The sequence below is a fragment of the Salvelinus namaycush genome, unplaced genomic scaffold (genome assembly GCF_016432855.1).
Source record: "Salvelinus namaycush isolate Seneca unplaced genomic scaffold, SaNama_1.0 Scaffold2140, whole genome shotgun sequence".
NCBI lineage: Eukaryota > Metazoa > Chordata > Actinopteri > Salmoniformes > Salmonidae > Salvelinus > Salvelinus namaycush.
This window is the reverse complement of record NW_024058943.1, coordinates 15106-37911: the sequence shown is the minus strand read 5'-3', so window position 1 is coordinate 37911 and position 22806 is coordinate 15106. Positions and strand designations below refer to the sequence as shown.

At 48.8% G+C, this 22806-nt stretch overlaps 1 protein-coding gene across 1 annotated transcript in view; it reads left to right on the top strand.

Annotated features, from left to right (window-relative positions):
* tpp2 (tripeptidyl peptidase 2) overlaps positions 1-22806 on the top strand; it is a gene marked incomplete at its 5' end in the record, with an annotated part of 38696 nt that overhangs the window by 2183 nt on the left and 13707 nt on the right. The window contains 10 exons of the mRNA XM_038984127.1: positions 4312-4436; positions 6963-7126; positions 7206-7360; positions 7717-7793; positions 11270-11397; positions 12794-13042; positions 13714-13829; positions 16798-16969; positions 17084-17241; positions 21616-21692. Coding sequence (XP_038840055.1) covers positions 4312-4436; positions 6963-7126; positions 7206-7360; positions 7717-7793; positions 11270-11397; positions 12794-13042; positions 13714-13829; positions 16798-16969; positions 17084-17241; positions 21616-21692 — 1421 coding nt within the window. The remainder of the gene's footprint in view (positions 1-4311; positions 4437-6962; positions 7127-7205; positions 7361-7716; positions 7794-11269; positions 11398-12793; positions 13043-13713; positions 13830-16797; positions 16970-17083; positions 17242-21615; positions 21693-22806) is intronic.

Genomic DNA, 22806 nt, shown 5'->3' with positions numbered 1-22806 from the left:
GGTGAGCTCATTCCGCCCACACTGTCACTCAGCCAGGCGAGCTCATTCCGCCCACACTGTCACTCAGCCAGGCGAGCTCATTCCGCCCACACTGCCACTCAGCCAGGCGAGCGAGCTCATTCCACCCACACTGCCACTCAGCCAGGCGAGCTCATTCTACCCACACTGTCGCTCAGCCAGGCGAGCTCATTCTACCCACACTGTCACTCAGCCAGGCGAGCTCATTCCACCCACACTGTCACTCAGCCAGGCGAGCTCATTCCACCCAGACTGTCACTCAGCATATCAACTGCAAATGGTAGAGGGATGTCTGCTTCAATACCCTGATGGCATATCTAGATCCAGACTACTAGATACCGTGATGGAGAACCCTGGTGGCCTAAATGGAGAAATTACCCATATGACATATCTAGAACCAGACTACTAGATACTGTGATGGAGAACCCTGGTGGGCTAGATGGAGAAATTACCCATATGACATATCTAGATCCAGACTACTAGATACTGTGATGGAGAACCCTGGTGGCCTAGATGGAGAAATTACCCATATGACATATCTAGATCCAGACTACTAGATACCGTGATGGAGAACCCTGATGGCCTAGATGGAGAAATTACCCTGATGACATATCTAGAACCAGACTACTAGATACCGTGATGGAGAACCCTGATGGCCTAGATGGAGAAATTACCCTACTAGATACCGTGATGGAGAACCCTGATGGCCTAGATGGAGAAATTACCCATATGACATATCTAGATCCAGACTACTAGATACTGTGATGGAGAACCCTGGTGGCCTCGATGGAGAAATGACCCTGATGACATATCTAGATCCAGACTACTAGATACTGTGATGGAGAACCCTGGTGGCCTAGATGGAGAAATTACCCATATCTAGAACCAGACTACTAGATACTGTGATGGAGAACCCTGATGGCCTAGATGGAGAAATTACCCATATCTAGATCCAGACTACTAGATACCGTGATGGAGAACCCTGATGGCCTAAATGGAGAAATTACCCTGATGACATATCTAGAACCAGACTACTAGATACTGTGATGGAGAACCCTGATGGCCTAGATGGAGAAATTACCCTACTAGATACCGTGATGGAGAACCCTGGTGGCCTAAATGGAGAAATTACCCATATGACATATCTAGAACCAGACTACTAGATACTGTGATGGAGAACCCTGATGGCCTAGATGGAGAAATTACCCTACTAGATACCGTGATGGAGAACCCTGGTGGCCTAAATGGAGAAATTACCCATATGACATATCTAGAACCAGACTACTAGATACTGTGATGGAGAACCCTGGTGGGCTAGATGGAGAAATTACCCATATGACATATCTAGATCCAGACTACTAGATACCGTGATGGAGAACCCTGGTGGCCTAGATGGAGAAATTACCCTGATGACATATCTAGATCCAGACTACTAGATACCGTGATGGAGAACCCTGATGGCCTAAATGGAGAAATTACCCTGATGACATATCTAGATCCAGACTACTAGATACCGTGATGGAGAACCCTGGTGGGCTAGATGGAGAAATTACCCATATGACATATCTAGATCCAGACTACTAGATACCGTGATGGAGAACCCTGGTGGGCTAGATGGAGAAATTACCCATATGACATATCTAGATCCAGACTACTAGATACCGTGATGGAGAACCCTGATGGCCTAAATGGAGAAATTATACAATGATCTCTCTGCAAATACAAAGCACAAGCTGTCAAGCAGCATACGTGGCGTTAACAGATGGTTGGACGTCTATGAACACGCCGTCATACGTCACTGCAACGAGCCGTCACGTCGATGAGAAGTGGGACATGGAAGTCCCATGCAGTGAGAACATGGAGGAGAGGGACAACGAGCCGTCACGTCGATGGGACGTGGAAGTCCCATGTAGTGAGGACATGGAGGAGAGGGACAACGGGCCGTCACGTCGATGAGAAGTGGGACATGGAAGTCCCATGCAGTGAGAACATGGAGGAGAGGGACAACGAGCCGTCACGTCGATGAGAAGTGGGACGTGGAAGTCCCATGCAGTGAGAACATGGAGGAGAGGGACAACGGGCCGTCACGTCGATGGGACGTGGAAGTCCCATGCAGTGAGAACATGGAGGAGAGGGACAACGAGCCGTCACGTCGATGAGAAGTGGGACATGGAAGTCCCATGCAGTGAGAACATGGAGGAGAGGGACAACGAGCCGTCACGTCGATGGGACGTGGAAGTCCCATGCAGTGAGAACATGGAGGAGAGGGACAACGAGCCGTCACGTCGATGAGAAGTGGGACATGGAAGTCCCATGCAGTGAGAACATGGAGGAGAGGGACAACGGCAGAAAACCTTTTTACTGTGGTTTTTATTTCTTTGGTTAGAGCCTGTAAAGGTGTAAGGTCTACCTGTTGTATTCGGCGCACGTGACAAATAAACGTTAATTTGAACATGATCTACCATTGTAGTGGTGATTCCCTATGAAAGTCTCTGACGGGACCGTGGTAGACTGACCTGCCCCGTCTGGTAGGTAGCCAGGATCGTGGTCGACTGAACTGCTCCGTCTGGTAGGTAGCCGGGACCGTTGTAAACTGACCTGCCCCGTCTGGTAGGTAGCCAGGATCGTGGTAGACTGAATTGCTCCGTCTGGTAGGTAGCCAGGACCGTGGTAGACTGAACTGCCCCGTCTGGTAGGTAGCCAGGACCGTGGTAGACTGACCTGCCCCGTCTGATAGGTAGCCAGGACCGTTGTAAACTGACCTGCCCCGTCTGGTAGGTAGCCAGGACCGTGGTAGACTGAACTGCCCCGTCTGGTAGGTAGCCAGGACCGTTGTAAACTGACCTGCCCCGTCTGGTAGGTAGCCAGGACCGTGGTAGACTGACCTGCCCCGTCTGGTAGGTAGCCAGGACCGTGGTAGACTGCACTGCCCCGTCTAGTAGGTAGCCAGGACCGTGGTAGACTGACCTGCCCCGTCTAGTAGGTAGCCAGGATCGTGGTAGACTGACCTGCCCCGTCTGGTAGGTAGCCAGGCTCGTGGTAAACTGACCTGCCCCGTCTGGTAGGTAGCCAGGACCGTGGTAGACTGAACTGCCCCGTCTGGTAGGTAGCCAGGATCGTGGTAGACTGAACTGCCCCATCTGGTAGGTAGCCAGGCTCGTGGTAGACTGAACTGCCCCGTCTGGTAGGTAGCCAGGACCGTGGTAGACTGATCTGCCCAGTCTGATAGGTAGCCAGGATCGTGGTAGACTGAACTGCCCCGTCTGATACGTAGCCAGGATCGTGGTAGACTGAACTGCCTTGTCTGGTACGTAGCCAGGATCGTGGTAGACTGCACTGCCCCGTCTGGTAGGTAGCCAGGATCGTGGTAGACTGAACTGCTCCGTCTGGTAGGTAGCCAGGATCGTGGTAGACTGAACTGCCCCGTCTGGTAGGTAGCCAGGACCGTGGTAGACTGACCTGCCCCGTCTGGTAGGTAGCCAGGACTGTGGTAGACTGAACTGCCCCGTCTGATAGGTAGCCAGGACCGTGGTAGACTGAACTGCTCCGTCTGGTAGGTAGCCAGGATCGTGGTAGACTGAACTGCCCCGTCTGGTAGGTAGCCAGGACCGTGGTAGGCTGAACTGCCCCGTCTGGTAGGTAGCCAGGACCGTGGTAGACTGAACTGCTCCTTCTGGTAGGTAGCCAGGACCGTGGTAGACTGAACTGCCACCAATGGTTTATAAACAGTACATTGGGTCTGGTCCTACCAATGGTTTATATACAGTACATTGGGTCTGGTCCTACCAATGGTTTATATACAGTACATTGGGTCTGGTCCTACCAATGGTTTATATACAGTACATTGGGTCTGGTCCTACCAATGGTTTATATACAGTACATTGGGTCTGGTCCTACCAATGGTTTATATACAGTACATTGGGTCTGGTCCTACCAATGGTTTATATACAGTACATTGGGTCTGGTCCTACCAATGGTTTATATACAGTACATTGGGTCTGGTCCTACCAATGGTTTATATACAGTACATTGGGTCTGGTCCTACCAATGGTTTATATACAGTACATTGGGTCCTACCAATGGTTTATATACAGTACATTGGGTCCTACCCTGGACTATATCTGAATTGTGAATTACTCGTTATTGTACGATTAAAATGACAGTTTAAATGTTAACAGTTTGTATCCCCCAGTGTGTGATTTATCAATCCTGAGCACATGAAATGTGTGTGTAAACTAGTGTTTAAAAAATATATATATTTTGTTCCCTCACGTCTGTCCGTTGTTTTATCAGTCTGAGAAGCTGCAGAAGGAGGAGCTGCTGTGTCAGACAGAGATACTGGCGTCTCTGGAGAAGAAGTACAACGACCCGGGTCCGGTCTACGACTGTCTGCTGTGGAACGACGGAGACACCTGGAGGTAGGAGGAGCATCGTCTACTGGATCAAATCCCTTTTCAGTCCCTCCTTCCTGCATTCCTCAATTTGTAGTGATGAGAGTATTTTTGTTCCCCCGTGTCTTATCCGTCCTGTGTTCATCCCACCAGGGCTGCAGTGGACATTTTAGAGAGTGGAGACCTGTCTTTATGCATCCTTAACACTCTACCCCCTAAACTGCTACCCCGTAACCTCTGACCCCTACCCAGTAACTTCTAACCCCTACCCTGTAACCTCTAACCCCTACCTCGTAAACTCTGCTTCCTACCCAGTAACCTCTGACCCCTACCCAGTAACCTCTGACCCCTACCCAGTAACCTCTAACCCCTAGCCATGAACCTCTAACCCCTACCCCGTAACCTCTGTACCCTACCCCGTAACCTCTGTACCCTACCCCGTAACCTCTGACCCCTACCCAGTAACCTCTGACCCCTACCCCGTAACCTCTGACCCCTACCCCGTAACCTCTGACCCCTACCCAGTAACCTCTGACCTCTACCCCGAAACCTCTACCCCCTACCCATGAACCTCTGACCCCTACCCCGTAACCTCTGACCCCTACCCCGTAACCTCTGACCCCTACCCCGTAACCTCTGACCCCTACCCATGAACCTCTAACCCCTACCCCGTAACCTCTGACCCCTACCCAGTAACCTCTGACCCCTACCCAGTAACATCTGACCCCTACCAAGTAACCTCTAACCCCTACCCATGAACCTCTAACCCCTACCCCGTAACCTCTAACCCCTAAAGGCGTCAGCAGGCCCCAGTTCGGCTGGCTGCTAGCCAAAGTCAGCTAGGTGAACCCTACCCCGTAACCTCTAACCCCTAAAGGCGTCAGCAGACCCCAGTTCGGCTGGCTGCTAGCCAAAGTCAGCTAGGTGAACCCTACCCAGTAACCTCTAACCCCTACCCCGTAACCTCTAACCCCTAAAGGCGTCAGCAGGCCCCAGTTCGGCTGGCTGCTAGCCAAAGTCAGCTAGGTGAACCTTACCCAGTAACCTCTAACCCCTAAAGGCCCCAGTTCGGCTGGCTGCTAGCCAAAGTCAGCTAGGTGAACCCTACCCAGTAACCTCTAACCCCTAAAGGTGAACCCGAACGACCTCCATACTCCCTTTTTAAAAAGACCTTCGCTTGAAAAAACTGAAAAAAAGGTGTCAATAGTACTGTTTGTCCATTTAGAGATGTCGTAGCCAGTATACACGTCCTCCACAGAGATTAATTCAGACTGAGATGCCTCTATAGATCTGCCATGAAGAGGTCTTAGTCAATAGTACTGTTTGTCCATTTAGAGATGCCGTAGCCAGTATACACGTCCTCCACAGAGATGAATTCAGACTGAGATGCCTCTATAGATCTGCCATGAAGAGGTCTTAGTCAGTTTTACATTGAACTAAGATGTTTAGTGTATTTCTACATGATAACGAGTCGTGTCTCGTTGAATGACAACAGACTTTACTGAAGAATCCTTACTGTTGACCAATCACAGACGAAGGGGCGTAGACTTCGGGCTACCGACTTGGCCTACCGACTTTGGGCTACCGACTTTGGGCTACCGACTTTGGGCTGCCGACTTTGGGCTGCCGACTTTGGGCTGCCGACTTTGGGCTGCCGACTTTGTGCTGCCGACTTTGACTACCGACTTTGACTACCGACTTTGACTACCGACTTTGCCTGCCGACTTTGACTACCAACTTTGGCTACCGACTTTGTGCTGCCGACTTTGACTGCCGACTTTGTGCTACCGACTTTGACTGCCGACTTTGTGCTGCCGACTTTGACTACCGACTTTGTGCTGCCGACTTTGTGCTGCCGACTTTGTGCTGCCGACTTTGTGCTGCCGACTTTGTGCTGCCGACTTTGTGCTGCCGACTTTGACTACCGACTTTGTGCTACCGACTTTGTGCTGCCGACTTTGACTACCGACTTTGTGCTGCCGACTTTGACTACCGACTTTGTGCTACCGACTTTGTGCTGCCGACTTTGACTACCGACTTTGTGCTGCCGACTTTGACTACCGACTTTGTGCTGCCGACTTTGTGCTACCGACTTTGACTACCGACTTTGACTACCGACTTTGACTACCGACTTTGTGCTGCCGACTTTGACCTGCCGACTTTGTGCTGCCGACTTTGTGCTGCCGACTTTGACTACCGACTTTGACTACCGACTTTGACTACCAACTTTGGCTACCGACTTCGGCTTGCCTCAAGAAAAAATCTTGTGTCCCTGAACAACTGAAAAACCCCTTACTGAAGTCCAAAACGAACACAATGTTGATATAATATATGCACAAACTGTTTTGTCTGGGAGGCATGCGGACGCCTCAACCCCTGTAGTCCTCTACCCCTTGAGTATCGAACCGGTCTGTAGTGACCCCTTTAAGCACTGCGATGTAGTGGGGAGGCTAACCTCTAACCTCTACTCTCTACAGGGCTGTGGTAGACACCTCAGAGACTGGCTACCTGTCCAGCTGCATGGTACTGACCTCTGACCTCTAACCTCTACAGGGCTGTGGTAGACACCTCAGAGACTGGAGACCTGTCCCGCTGCACGGTACTGGCCTCCTACAGAGAGAAGCAGGAGTTTGCTACTCTGGGAGACGCTGAGATGCTCAACTACTCTGTTAACATCTACGACGAAGGAAACACTCTCTGCATCGTCACCAGCGGAGGTCAGAGTTCACATCGTATTGTTAGGAGTCTAGTCCTGCGTCCTGACGACTACAGCTGATGGTGTGTGTCTCTGTTCAGGGGCTCATGGGACACACGTGGCGAGTATAGCAGCAGGTCACTTCCCAGACGAGCCGGAGCGGAACGGCATTGCCCCCGGCGCCCAGATCCTGGCGTTGAAGATCGGAGATACGCGCCTCAGCACCATGGAGACGGGCACCGGACTCATCCGCGCGGTAGGCCGGAGCAGCTGTCAATCAAAACACAACAGACTGCCCTCCATTCATTAATTCATTCATTCTCCTCTTCTCTTCATTCACACTCCTTTCTCCCCGTGTCTTTCTCTCTCTCTCTCCCATCTCTCTCATCTCTCTCTCTCACTCTCACTCTCTCTCTCTGTCTCTCTCTGTCTCTCTGTCTCTCTCTCTCTGTCTCTCTCTCGTCTCTGTCTCTCTCGTCTCTGTCTCTCTCTCTCTCTGTCTCTCTCTCTCCCGTCTCTCTCTGTCTCTCTCCCATCTCTCTCTGTCTCTCTCTCTCTCTGTCTCTCTTTCTTTCCCCGTCTCTCTCTCTTTCCCCGTCTCTCTCTCTCTAGATGATAGAGGTGATCAACTATAAATGTGACCTGGTTAACTACAGCTATGGAGAAGCTACCCACTGGCCCAACTCAGGGTGAGAGAGATGGCTTCTACTCTGTTTCTGTGTCTGGTAACTCTGTCTGTGTGTCTGGTAACTCTGTCTGTGTGTCTGGTAACTCTGTCTGTGTGTCTGGTAACTCTGTCTGTGTGTCTGGTAACTCTGTCTGGTAACTGTGTCTGGTAACTCTGTCTGGTAACTATGTCTGTGTGTCTGGTAACTCTGTCTGTGTGTCTGGTAACTCTGTGTGTCTGGTAACTCTGTCTGGTAACTATGTCTGTGTCTGGTAACTCTGTCTGTGTGTCTGGTAACTCTGTCTGTGTGTCTGGTAACTCTGTCTGTGTGTCTGGTAACTCTGTCTGTGTGTCTGGTAACTCTGTCTGTGTGTCTGGTAACTCTGTCTGTGTGTCTGGTAACTCTGTCTGTGTGTCTGGTAACTCTGTCTGGTAACTATGTCTGTGTGTCTGGTAACTCTGTCTGTGTGTCTGGTAACTCTGTCTGTGTCTGGTAACTCTGTCTGTGTGTCTGGTAACTCTGTCTGGTAACTATGTCTGTGTGTCTGGTAACTCTGTCTGTGTCTGGTAACTCTGTATGTGTGTCTGGTAACTCTGTCTGGTAACTATGTCTGTGTGTCTGGTAACTCTGTCTGTGTCTGGTAACTCTGTCTGTGTGTCTGGTAACTCTGTCTGTGTGTCTGGTAACTCTGTCTGTGTGTCTGGTAACTCTGTCTGTGTCTGGTAACTCTGTCTGTGTGTCTGGTAACTCTGTCTGTGTGTCTGGTAACTCTGTCTGTGTGTCTGGTAACTCTGTCTGTGTCTGGTAACTCTGTCTGTGTGTCTGGTAACTCTGTCTGTGTGTCTGGTAACTCTGTCTGTGTCTGGTAACTCTGTCTGTGTCTGGTAACTCTGTATGTGTGTCTGGTAACTCTGTCTGGTAACTCTGTCTGTGTGTCTGGTAACTCTGTCTGGTAACTCTGTCTGTGTGTCTGGTAACTATGTCTCTGTGTCTGGTAACTCTGTCTGTGTGTCTGGTAACTCTGTCTGTGTGTCTGGTAACTCTGTCTGTGTGTCTGGTAACTCTGTCTGTGTGTCTGGTAACTCTGTCTGTGTGTCTGGTAACTCTGTCTGTGTGTCTGGTAACTCTGTCTGTGTCTGGTAACTCTCTGTGTCTGGTAACTCTCTGTGTATGGTAACTCTCTGTGTCTGGTAACTTTGTCTGTGTCTGGTAACTTTGTCTGTGTCTGGTAACTTTGTCTGTGTCTGGTAACTCTGTCTGTGTCTGGTAACTCTGTATGTGTCTGGTAACTCTGTATGTGTCTGGTAACTCTGTATGTGTCTGGTAACTCTCTGTGTCTGGTAACTTTGTCTGTGTCTGGTAACTTTGTCTGTGTCTGGTAACTTTGTCTGTGTCTGGTAACTCTGTCTGTGTCTGGTAACTCTGTATGTGTCTGGTAACTCTGTATGTGTCTGGTAACTCTCTGTGTCTGGTAACTCTCTGTGTCTGGTAACTTTGTCTGTGTCTGGTAACTTTGTCTGTGTCTGGTAACTCTGTCTGTGTCTGGTAACTCTGTCTGTGTCTGGTAACTCTGTCTGTGTCTGGTAACTCTCTCTGTGTGGTAACTCTGTGTCTGGTAACTCTCTCTGTGTGGTAACTCTGTGTCTGGTAACTGTCTCTCTCTGTGTGGTAACTCTGTGTCTGGTAACTGTCTCTCTCTGTGTGGTAACCCTGTGTCTGGTAACTGTCTCTCTCTGTGTGGTAACTCTCTGTGTGTCTGGTAACTGTCTCTCTCTGTGTGTTAACTCTGTGTCTGGTAACTCTCTCTCTGTGTGGTAACTCTGTGTGTCTGGTAACCCTCTCTCTGTGTGGTAACTCTGTGTGTCTGGTAACCCTCTCTCTGTGTGGTAACTCTGTGTCTGGTAACCCTCTCTCTGTGTCTGGTAACCCTCTCTCTGTGTGGTAACTCTGTGTCTGGTAACCCTCTCTCTGTGTGGTAACTCTGTGTGTCTGGTAACTCTCTCTGTGTGGTAACTCTGTGTGTCTGGTAACTCTCTCTGTGTGGTAACTCTGTCTGGTAACTGTCTCTCTCTGTGTGGTAAATCTGTGTCTGGTAACTCTCTTTCTGTGGGGTAACTCTGTGTGTCTGGTAACTCTCTCTCTGTGTGGTAACTCTGTGTGTCTGGTAACTCTCTCTCTGTGTGGTAACTCTGTGTGTCTGGTAACTCTCTCTCTGTGTGGTAACTCTGTGTGTCTGGTAACTCTCTCTCTGTGTGGTAACTCTGTGTGTCTGGTAACTCTCTCTGTGTGGTAACTCTGTGTCTGGTAACTCTCTCTCTGTGTGGTAACTCTGTGTCTGGTAACTCTCTCTCTGTGTGGTAACTCGGTGTCTGGTAACCCTCTCTGTGTCTGGTAACTCTCTCTCTGTGTGGTAACTCTGTGTCTGGTAACTCTCTCTGTGTCTGGTAACTCTCTCTCTGTGTGTCTGGTAACTCTCTCTCTGTGTGTCTGGTAACTCTCTCTCTGTGTGGTAACTCTGTGTGTCTGGTAACTCTCTCTCTGTGTGGTAACTCTGTGTGTCTGGTAACTGTCTGTGTCTGGTAACTGTCTGTGTCTGGTAACTGTCTGTGTCTGGTAACTGTCTGTGTCTGGTAACTGTCTGTGTCTGGTAACTGTCTGTGTCTGGTAACTCTGTGTCTGGTAACTCTCTCTGTGTGGTAACTCTCTCTGTGTGGTAACTCTCTCTCTGTGTGGTAACTCTGTGTCTGGTAACTGTCTGTGTCTGGTAACTCTGTGTCTGGTAACTCTCTCTGTGTGGTAACTCTCTCTGTGTGGTAACTCTCTCTGTGTGGTAACTCTGTGTGTCTGGTAACTGTCTGTGTCTGGTAACTGTCTGTGTCTGGTAACTGTCTGTGTCTGGTAACTGTCTGTGTCTGGTAACTCTGTGTCTGGTAACTGTCTGTGTCTGGTAACTCTGTGTCTGGTAACTCTGTGTGGTAACTCTGTGTCTGGTAACTCTCTCTGTGTGGTAACTCTCTCTGTGTCTGGTAACTCTCTCTGTGTGGTAACTCTCTCTCTGTGTGATAACTCTGTGTCTGGTAACTCTGTGTCTGGTAACTCTGTGTCTGGTAACTCTGTGTCTGGGAACTCTGTGTCTGGTAACTCTGTGTCTGGTAACTCTGTGTCTGGTAACTCTGTCTGGTAACTCTGTCTGGTAACTCTGTCTGGTAACTCTGTGTCTGGTAACTCTGTGTCTGGTAACTCTGTGTCTGGTAACTCTGTGTCTGGTAACTCTGTGTCTGGTAACTCTGTGTCTGGTAACTCTGTGTCTGGTAACTCTGTGTCTGGTAACTCTGTGTCTGGTAACTCTGTGTCTGGTAACTCTGTGTCTGGTAACTCTGTGTCTGGTAACTCTCTCTGTGTGGTAACTCTGTGTGGTAACTCTCTCTGTGTGGTAACTCTGTGTGGTAACTCTCTCTGTGTCTGGTAACTCTGTGTGGTAACTCTGTGTCCAACAGGAGGATCTGTGAGGTGATTGGTGAAGCGGTTCAGAAACACAACGTATTGTTTGTGTCCAGCGCTGGAAACAACGGGCCCTGTCTTTCTACTGTAGGCTGCCCTGGAGGGACCACAGCTGCTGTGATAGGTACACACACACACACACACACACACACACACACACACACACACACACACACACACACACACACACAACGGGCCCTGTCTTTCTACTGTAGGCTGCCCTGGAGGGACCACCGCTGCTGTGATAGGTACACACATACACACACACACACACACACACACACACACACACACACACACACACACACAACGGGCCCTGTCTTTCTACTGTAGGCTGCCCTGGAGGGACCACCGCTGCTGTGATAGGTACACACATACACACACACACACAACGGGCCCTGTCTTTCTACTGTAGGCTGCCCTGGAGGGACCACCGCTGCTGTGATAGGTACACACACACACACACACACACACACACACACACACACACACACACACACACACACACACACACACACACACACACACACACACACACACACACACACACACAACGGGCCCTGTCTTTCTACTGTAGGCTGCCCTGGAGGGACTACCGCTGCTGTGATAGGTACACACACACACACACACACACACACACACACACACACACACACACACACACACACACACACACACACACACACAACGGGCCCTGTCTTTCTACTGTAGGCTGTCCTGGAGGGACCACCGCTGCTGTGATAGGTACACACACACACACACACACACACACACACACACACACACACACACACACACACACACACACACACACACAACGGGCCCTGTCTTTCTACTGTAGGCTGTCCTGGAGGGACTACCGCTGCTGTGATAGGTACACACACACACACACACACACACACACACACACACACACACACAACGGGCCCTGTCTTTCTACTGTAGGCTGTCCTGGAGGGACCACCGCTGCTGTGATAGGTACACACACACACACACACACACACACACACACACACACACACACACACACACACACACACACACACACAACGGGCCCTGTCTTTCTACTGTAGGCTGCCCTGGAGGGACTACCGCTGCTGTGATAGGTACACACACACACACACACACACACACACAACGGGCCCTGTCTTTCTACTGTAGGCTGCCCTGGAGGGACTACCGCTGCTGTGATAGGTACACACACACACACACACACACACACACACAACGGGCCCTGTCTTTCTACTGTAGGCTGCCCTGGAGGGACCACCGCTGCTGTGATAGGTACACACACACACACACACACACACACACACACACACACACAACGGGCCCTGTCTTTCTACTGTAGGCTGCCCTGGAGGGACTACCGCTGCTGTGATAGGTACACACACACACACACACACACACACACACACACACACACACACACACACGCTGTTGCTAACTTTGACTGTGTTTGTGTCATTATGTACCTTTTTAAATGTGTTTTAAATCTCCCGTTGGTCCCCCCCTTCCAGGTGTGGGAGCGTATGTGACTCCAGACATGATGGTTGCAGAATATTCTCTGAGGGAGAAGCTTCCTCCTAACCAGTACACCTGGTCGTCTCGGGGCCCCAGTACCGACGGGGCCCTGGGGGTCAGTATCAGTGCTCCGGGGGGGGCCATCGCCTCCGTACCCAACTGGACTCTCAGAGGAACCCAGCTGATGAATGGTACCTCCATGTCGTCCCCTAACGCCTGTGGAGGGATTGCCCTGGTGCTGTCAGGTGGGTGGGGTGTGTGTGTGTATGTGTTAATGGGGGTGTGTTTTAATGTGTGTGTGTGTGTGTGTGTTTTAATGTGTGTGTGTGTGTGTGTTTTAATGTGTGTGTGTTTTAATGTGTGTGTGTGTGTTAATGGGTGTGTTTTAATGTGTGTGTGTGTGTGTGTGTTAATGGCGGTGTGTTTTAATGTGTGTGTGTGTGTGTGTGTGTGTGTGTGTGTTAATGGCGGTGTGTTTTAGTGTGTGTGTGTGTGTGTTAATGGCGGTGTGTTTTAATGTGTGTGTGTGTGTGCGTGTGCGTGTGTGTGTGTGTGTGTGTGTTAATGGCTGTGTGTTTTAGTGTGTGTGTGTGTGTGTGTTAATGGGGGTGTGTTTTAATGTGTGTGTGTGTTAATGGGGTGTGTGTGTGTGTGTGTGTGTGTGTTAATGGGGTGTGTGTGTGTGTGTGTGTTAATGGGGGGTGTGTGTGTGTGTGTGTGTTAATGGGGTGTGTTTTTAATGTGTGTGTGTGTGTGTTAATGGGGTGTGTGTGTGTGTGTGTGTGTGTGTGTGTGTTAATGGGGGTGTGTTTTTAATGTGTGTGTGTGTGTGTGTGTGTGTGTGTGTGTGTGTGTGTGTGTGTGTGTGTGTGTGTGTGTGTGTGTGTGTGTGTGTGTGTGTGTGTGTGCGCTGCAGGTCTGAAGCAGAACGGTATCCGCCCGTCGGCGCCTGCGGTGAGGAGAGCTCTGGAGAACACCGCTCTGAGGGTCGACGACATCGAGGTGTTCGCACAGGGACACGGAATCATACAGGCAAGACTCTGTTGACCTGCTGGACAGGAAGTTGGACAGGAAGTTGGACAGGAAGTTCTATACGTTCAGTAGAACTAGTGTCTACTATATAGTGGAGAACTAGTGTCTACTATATAGTGGAGAACTAGTGTCTACTGTATAGTGGAGAACTAGTGTCTACTGTATAGTGGAGAACTAGTGTCTACTGTATAGTGGAGAACTAGTGTCTACTGTATAGTGGAGAACTAGTGTCTACTGTATAGTGGAGAACTAGTGTCTACTGTATAGTGGAGAACTAGTGTCTACTGTATAGTGGAGAACTAGTGTCTACTGTATAGTGGAGAACTAGTGTCTACTGTATAGTGGAGAACTAGTGTCTACTGTATAGTGGAGAACTAGTGTCTACTGTACTGTATAGTGGAGAACTAGTGTCTACTGTATAGTGGAGAACTAGTGTCTACTGTATAGTGGAGAACTAGTGTCTACTGTATAGTGGAGAACTAGTGTCTACTGTATAGTGGAGAACTAGTGTCTACTGTATAGTGGAGAACTAGTGTCTACTGTATAGTGGAGAACTAGTGTCTACTGTATAGTGGAGAACTAGTGTCTACTGTATAGTGGAGAACTAGTGTCTACTGTATAGTGGAGAACTAGTGTCTACTGTATAGTGGAGAACTAGTGTCTACTGTATAGTGGAGAACTAGTGTCTACTGTATAGTGGAGAACTGGTGTCTACTGTATAGTGGAGAACTGGTGTCTACTGTATAGTGGAGAACTGGTGTCTACTGTATAGTGGAGAACTGGTGTCTACTGTATAGTGGAGAACTGGTGTCTACTGTATAGTGGAGAACTAGTGTCTACTGTATAGTGGAGAACTAGTGTCTACTGTATAGTGGAGAACTAGTGTCTACTGTATAGTGGAGAACTGGTGTCTACTGTATAGTGGAGAACTGGTGTCTACTGTATAGTGGAGAACTGGTGTCTACTGTATAGTGGAGAACTGGTGTCTACTGTATAGTGGAGAACTGGTGTCTACTGTATAGTGGAGAACTGGTGTCTACTGTATAGTGGAGAACTGGTGTCTACTGTATAGTGGAGAACTGGTGTCTACTGTATAGTGGAGAACTGGTGTCTACTGTATAGTGGAGAACTGGTGTCTACTGTATAGTGGAGAACTGGTGTCTACTGTATAGTGGAGAACTGGTGTCTACTGTATAGTGGAGAACTGGTGTCTACTGTATAGTGGAGAACTGGTGTCTACTGTATAGTGGAGAACTGGTGTCTACTGTATAGTGGAGAACTAGTGTCTACTGTATAGTGGAGAACTAGTGTCTACTGTATAGTGGAGAACTAGTGTCTACTGTATAGTGGAGAACTAGTGTCTACTGTATAGTGGAGAACTAGTGTCTACTGTATAGTGGAGAACTAGTGTCTACTGTATAGTGGAGAACTAGTGTCTACTGTATAGTGGAGAACTAGTGTCTACTGTATAGTGGAGAACTAGTGTCTACTGTATAGTGGAGAACTAGTGTCTACTGTATAGTGGAGAACTAGTGTCTACTGTATAGTGGAGAACTAGTGTCTACTGTATAGTGGAGAACTAGTGTCTACTGTATAGTGGAGAACTAGTGTCTACTGTATAGTGGAGAACTAGTGTCTACTGTATAGTGGAGAACTAGTGTCTACTGTATAGTGGAGAACTAGTGTCTACTGTATAGTGGAGAACTAGTGTCTACTGTATAGTGGAGAACTAGTGTCTACTGTATAGTGGAGAACTGGTGTCTACTGTATAGTGGAGAACTGGTGTCTACTGTATAGTGGAGAACTGGTGTCTACTGTATAGTGGAGAACTGGTGTCTACTGTATAGTGGAGAACTGGTGTCTACTGTATAGTGGAGAACTGGTGTCTACTGTATAGTGGAGAACTGGTGTCTACTGTATAGTGGAGAACTGGTGTCTACTGTATAGTGGAGAACTGGTGTCTACTGTATAGTGGAGAACTGGTGTCTACTGTATAGTGGAGAACTGGTGTCTACTGTATAGTGGAGAACTGGTGTCTACTGTATAGTGGAGAACTGGTGTCTACTGTATAGTGGAGAACTGGTGTCTACTGTATAGTGGAGAACTGGTGTCTACTGTATAGTGGAGAACTGGTGTCTACTGTATAGTGGAGAACTGGTGTCTACTGTATAGTGGAGAACTGGTGTCTACTGTATAGTGGAGAACTAGGTGTCTACTGTATAGTGGAGAACTAGTGTCTACTCTATAGTGGAGAACTAGTGTCTACTGTATAGTGGAGAACTAGTGTCTACTGTATAGTGGAGAACTGGTGTCTACTGTATAGTGGAGAACTGGTGTCTACTGTATAGTGGAGAACTAGTGTCTACTGTATAGTGGAGAACTAGTGTCTACTGTATAGTGGAGAACTAGTGTCTACTGTATAGTGGAGAACTAGTGTCTACTGTATAGTGGAGAACTAGTGTCTACTGTATAGTGGAGAACTAGTGTCTACTGTATAGTGGAGAACTAGTGTCTACTGTATAGTGGAGAAGGGGGTTCAGTAGAACTAGTGTCTACTATATAGTGGAGAACTAGTGTCTACTATATAGTGGAGAACTAGTGTCTACTATATAGTGGAGAACTAGTGTCTACTGTATAGTGGAGAACTAGTGTCTACTATATAGTGGAGAACTAGTGTCTACTGTATAGTGGAGAACTAGTGTCTACTGTATAGTGGAGAACTAGTGTCTACTATATAGTGGAGAACTAGTGTCTACTGTATAGTGGAGAACTAGTGTCTACTGTATAGTGGAGAACTAGTGTCTACTGTATAGTGGAGAACTAGTGTCTACTGTATAGTGGAGAACTAGTGTCTACTGTATAGTGGAGAACTAGTGTCTACTATATAGTAGAGAACTAGTGTCTACTATATAGTGGAGACGGGGGTTCTCTATGTGGAATTTAACTCGTTTCTCTGTGTTTTTTACAGGTGGACCGAGCTGTAGACTACCTGACCCAGCATGCCTCTCTCCCCACCTCTAACCTGGGCTTCACTGTTACCGTGGGAACGCAGCGAGGCATCTACCTCCGAGACCCCACCCAGGTCCTGACCCCCTCCGACCACGGGGTCGGCATCGAACCTGTTTTCCCCGAAAATACCGGTATTACACACACACACACACACACACACACACACACACACTGCATGATTGGTGATTGGTCTGTCTTCTTTAGTTCCATCTATTGATTGGTCCATTCTACTTCCTGTTTGACAGAGAACACGGAGCGTATTTCTCTGCAACTGCACCTGGCCCTGACATGCTCCGCCTCCTGGGTGCAATGCCCCTCCCACCTGGAGCTCATGAACCAGTGTCGTCATGTCAACGTCAGAGTCGATCCCCTGGGGCTCCGAGAGGGACTGCATTATACTGAGGTACGGAGAGAGAGAGAGAGAGGGACTGCATTATACTGAGGTACGGAGAGAGAGAGAGAGGGACTGCATTATACTGAGGTACGGAGAGGAGAGAGAGGGACTGCATTATACTGAGGTACGGAGAGGAGAGAGGAGAGAGAGAGAGGGACTGCATTATACTGAGGTACGGAGAGGAGAGAGAGGGACTGCATTATACTGAGGTACGGAGAGGAGAGAGGGACTGCATTATACTGAGGTACGGAGAGGAGAGAGAGGGAGGGACTGCATTATACTGAGGTACGGAGAGGAGAGAGAGGGAGGGACTGCATTATACTGAGGTACGGAGAGGAGAGAGAGGGAGGGACTGCATTATACTGAGGTACGGAGAGGAGAGGGAGGGACTGCATTATACTGAGGTACGGAGAGGAGAGGGAGGGACTGCATTATACTGAGGTACGGAGAGGAGAGAGAGAGGGACTGCATTATACTGAGGTACGGAGAGAGAGAGAGAGGGACTGCATTATACTGAGGTACGGAGAGGAGAGAGAGGGACTGCATTATACTGAGGTACGGAGAGGAGAGAGGGTCTGCATTATACTGAGGTACGGAGAGGAGAGAGGGACGGCATTATACTGAGGTACGGAGAGGAGAGAGAGAGGGACTGCATTATACTGAGGTACGGAGAGGAGAGAGAGGGACTGCATTATACTGAGGTATGGAGAGGAGAGAGAGGGACTGCATTATACTGAGGTACGGAGAGGAGAGAGAGGGACTGCATTATACTGAGGTACGGAGAGGAGAGAGAGGGACTGCATTATACTGAGGTACGGAGAGGAGAGAGAGGGACTGCATTATACTGAGGTACGAAGAGAGAGAGGGAGGGACTGCATTATACTGAGGTACAGAAAGGAGAGAGAGGGACTGCATTATACTGAGGTACGGAGAGGAGAGAGAGAGGGACTGCATTATACTGAGGTACGGAGAGGAGAGAGAGGGACTGCATTATACTGAGGTACGGAGAGGAGAGAGGGTCTGCATTATACTGAGGTACGGAGAGGAGAGAGGGACGGCATTATACTGAGGTACGGAGAGGAGAGAGAGAGGGACTGCATTATACTGAGGTACGGAGAGGAGAGAGAGGGACTGCATTATACTGAGGTATGGAGAGGAGAGAGAGGGACTGCATTATACTGAGGTACGGAGAGGAGAGAGAGGGACTGCATTATACTGAGGTACGGAGAGGAGAGAGAGGGACTGCATTATACTGAGGTACGGAGAGGAGAGAGAGGGACTGCATTATACTGAGGTACGGAGAGAGAGAGGGAGGGACTGCATTATACTGAGGTACGGAAAGGAGAGAGAGGGACTGCATTATACTGAGGTACGGAGAGGAGAGAGAGGGACTGCATTATACTGAGGTACGGAGAGAGAGAGAGAGGGACTGCATTATACTGAGGTACGGAGAGGAGAGAGAGGGACTGCATTATACTGAGGTACGGAGAGGAGAGAGGAGAGAGAGAGAGGGACTGCATTATACTGAGGTACGGAGAGGAGAGAGAGGGACTGCATTATACTGAGGTACGGAGAGGAGAGAGGGTCTGCATTATACTGAGGTACGGAGAGGAGAGAGGGTCGGCATTATACTGAGGTACGGAGAGGAGAGAGGGACGGCATTATACTGAGGTACGGAGAGGAGAGAGAGGGACTGCATTATACTGAGGTACGGAGAGGAGAGAGAGGGACTGCATTATACTGAGGTACGGAGAGGAGAGAGAGGGACTGCATTATACTGAGGTACGGAGAGGAGAGAGAGGGACTGCATTATACTGAGGTACGGAGAGGAGAGAGAGGGACTGCATTATACTGAGGTACGGAGAGAGAGAGGGAGGGACTGCATTATACTGAGGTACGGAAAGGAGAGAGAGGGACTGCATTATACTGAGGTACGGAGAGGAGAGAGAGGGACTGCATTATACTGAGGTACGGAGAGAGAGAGGGAGGGACTGCATTATACTGAGGTACGGAAAGGAGAGAGAGGGACTGCATTATACTGAGGTACGGAGAGGAGAGAGAGGGACTGCATTGTACTGAGGTACGGAAAGGAGAGAGAGGGACTGCATTATACTGAGGTACGGAGAGGAGAGAGGGACTGCATTATACTGAGGTACGGAGAGGAGAGAGAGGGACGGCATTATACTGAGGTACGGAGAGAAGAGGAACTGCATTATACTGAGGTACGGAGAGGAGAGAGAGGGACTGCATTATACTGAGGTACGGAGAGGAGAGAGGGACTGCATTATACTGAGGTACGGGGAGGAGAGAGAGGGACTGCATTATACTGAGGTACGGAGAGGAGAGAGAGGGACTGCATTATACTGAGGTACGGAGAGGAGAGAGAGGGACGGCATTATACTGAGGTACGGAGAGGAGAGAGGGACGGCATTATACTGAGGTATGGGGAGGAGAGAGAGGGACGGCATTATACTGAGGTACGGAGAGGAGAGAGGGACGGCATTATACTGAGGTATGGGGAGGAGAGAGAGGGACTGCATTATACTGAGGTACGGAGAGGAGAGAGAGAGAGGGACTGCATTATACTGAGGTACGGAGAGGAGAGAGAGGGACTGCATTATACTGAGGTACAGAGAGGAGAGAGAGGGACTGCATTATACTGAGGTACGGAGAGGAGAGAGAGGGACTGCATTATACTGAGGTACGGAGAGGAGAGAGAGGGACGGCATTATACTGAGGTACGGAGAGGAGAGAGAGGGACTGCATTATACTGAGGTACGGAGAGGAGAGAGAGAGGGACTGCATTATACTGAGGTACGGAGAGGAGAGAGAGGGACTGCATTATACTGAGGTACGGAGAGGAGAGAGAGGGACGGCATTATACTGAGGTACGGAGAGGAGAGAGAGGGACGGCATTATACTGAGGTACGGAGAGGAGAGAGAGGGACTGCATTATACTGAGGTACGGAGAGGAGAGAGGGACTGCATTATACTGAGGTACGGAGAGGAGAGAGAGGGACTGCATTATACTGAGGTACGGAGAGAGAGAGGGACTGCATTATACTGAGGTACAGAGAGGAGAGAGAGGGACTGCATTATACTGAGGTACGGAAAGGAGAGAGAGGGACTGCATTATACTGAGGTACGGAGAGAGAGAGGGACTGCATTATACTGAGGTACAGAGAGGAGAGAGAGGGACTGCATTATACTGAGGTACAGAGAGGAGAGAGAGGGACTGCATTATACTGAGGTACAGAGAGGAGAGAGAGGGACTGCATTATACTGAGGTACAGAGAGGAGAGAGAGGGACTGCATTATACTGAGGTACAGAGAGGAGAGAGAGGGACTGCATTATACTGAGGTACGGAAAGGAGAGAGAGGGACTGCATTATACTGAGGTACGGAGAGGAGAGAGAGAGGGACTGCATTATACTGAGGTGCGGAGAGGAGAGAGAGGGACTGCATTATACTGAGGTACGGAGAGGAGAGAGAGGGACTGCATTATACTGAGGTATGGAGAGGAGAGAGAGAGGGACTGCATTATACTGAGGTACGGAGAGGAGAGAGAGGGACTGCATTATACTGAGGTACGGAGAGGAGAGAGAGAGAGGGACTGCATTATACTGAGGTACGGAGAGGAGAGAGAGAGGGAGGGACTGCATTATACTGAGGTACGGAGAGGAGAGAGAGGGACTGCATTATACTGAGGTACGGGGAGGAGAGAGAGGGACTGCATTATACTGAGGTACGGAGAGGAGAGAGGGTCTGCATTATACTGAGGTACGGGGAGGAGAGAGAGGGACTGCATTATACTGAGGTACGGAGAGGAGAGAGAGGGACTGCATTATACTGAGGTACGGAGAGGAGAGAGAGAGGGACTGCATTATACTGAGGTACGGAGAGGAGAGAGAGGGACTGCATTATACTGAGGTACGGAGAGAGAGAGAGAGAGAGGGAGGGACTGCATTATACTGAGGTACGGAAAGGAGAGAGAGGGACTGCATTATACTGAGGTACGGAGAGAGAGAGAGAGGGACTGCATTATACTGAGGTACGGAGAGGAGAGAGGGTCTGCATTATACTGAGGTACGGAGAGGAGAGAGAGGGACTGCATTATACTGAGGTACGGAGAGGAGAGAGAGGGACTGCATTATACTGAGGTACGGAGAGGAGAGAGAGAGGGACTGCATTATACTGAGGTACGGAGAGGAGAGAGAGAGGGACTGCATTATACTGAGGTACGGAGAGGAGAGAGAGGGACTGCATTATACTGAGGTACGGAGAGGAGAGAGAGGGACTGCATTATACTGAGGTACGAAGAGAAGAGGGATAGAGAGAGTGATGTCCAGTATTTAATACAGTATTGAACCTGTTGTGTTTCAGGTGTGTGGTTATGACACGGCTTCCCCCAGCTCTGGACCTCTGTTCAGAGTCCCCATTACGGTTATCATCCCCACCAAGTAAGACCACAACTTCTATACAACACAATACTTCTATACAACACAATACTACTATATACAACACAATACTACTATACAACACAATACTTCTATACAACACAATACTACTATACAACACAATACTACTATACAACACAATACTACTATACAACACAATACTACTATACAGCACAATACTTCTATACAACACAATACTTCTATACAACACAATACTACTATACAATACTACTATACAGCACAATACGTCTATACAACACAATACTTCTGTACAACACAATACTTCTGTACAACACAATACTACTATACAATACAATACTACTATACAGCACAATACTACTATACAATACTACTATACAGCACAATACTACTATACAACACAATACTTCTGTACAACACAATACTTCTGTACAACACAATACTTCTATACAATACTACTATACCGCACAATACTACTATACAACACAATACTACTATACAACACAATACGTCTATACAGCACAATACTACTATACAACACAATGCTTCTATACAACACAATACTTCTATACAATACTACTATACAGCACAATACTACTATGCAACACAATACTTCTGTACAACACAATACGTCTATACAACACAATGCTTCTATACAACACAATACTTCTATACAATACTACTATACAGCACAATACTACTATGCAACACAATACTTCTGTACAACACAATACGTCTATACAACACAATCAATACTTCTGTGTGAATGTTGTTTGTTTAGGAGTGAGTGATTGGTAGGCTTGGGCGGTATACCGTATGTACCGGGGGGGTTTAGGAGTGAGTGATTGGTAGGCTTGGGCGGTATACCGTATGTACCGGGGGGGTTTAGGAGTGAGTGATTGGTAGGCTTGGGCGGTATACCGTATGTACCGGGGGGGGTTTAGGAGTGAGTGATTGGTAGGCTTGGGCGGTATACCGTATGTACCGGGGGGGTTTAGGAGTGAGTGATTGGTAGGCTTGGGCGGTATACCGTATGTACCGGGGGGGTTTAGGAGTGAGTGATTGGTAGGCTTGGGCGGTATACCGTATGAACCGGGGGGGTTTAGGAGTGAGTGATTGGTAGGCTTGGGCGGTATAC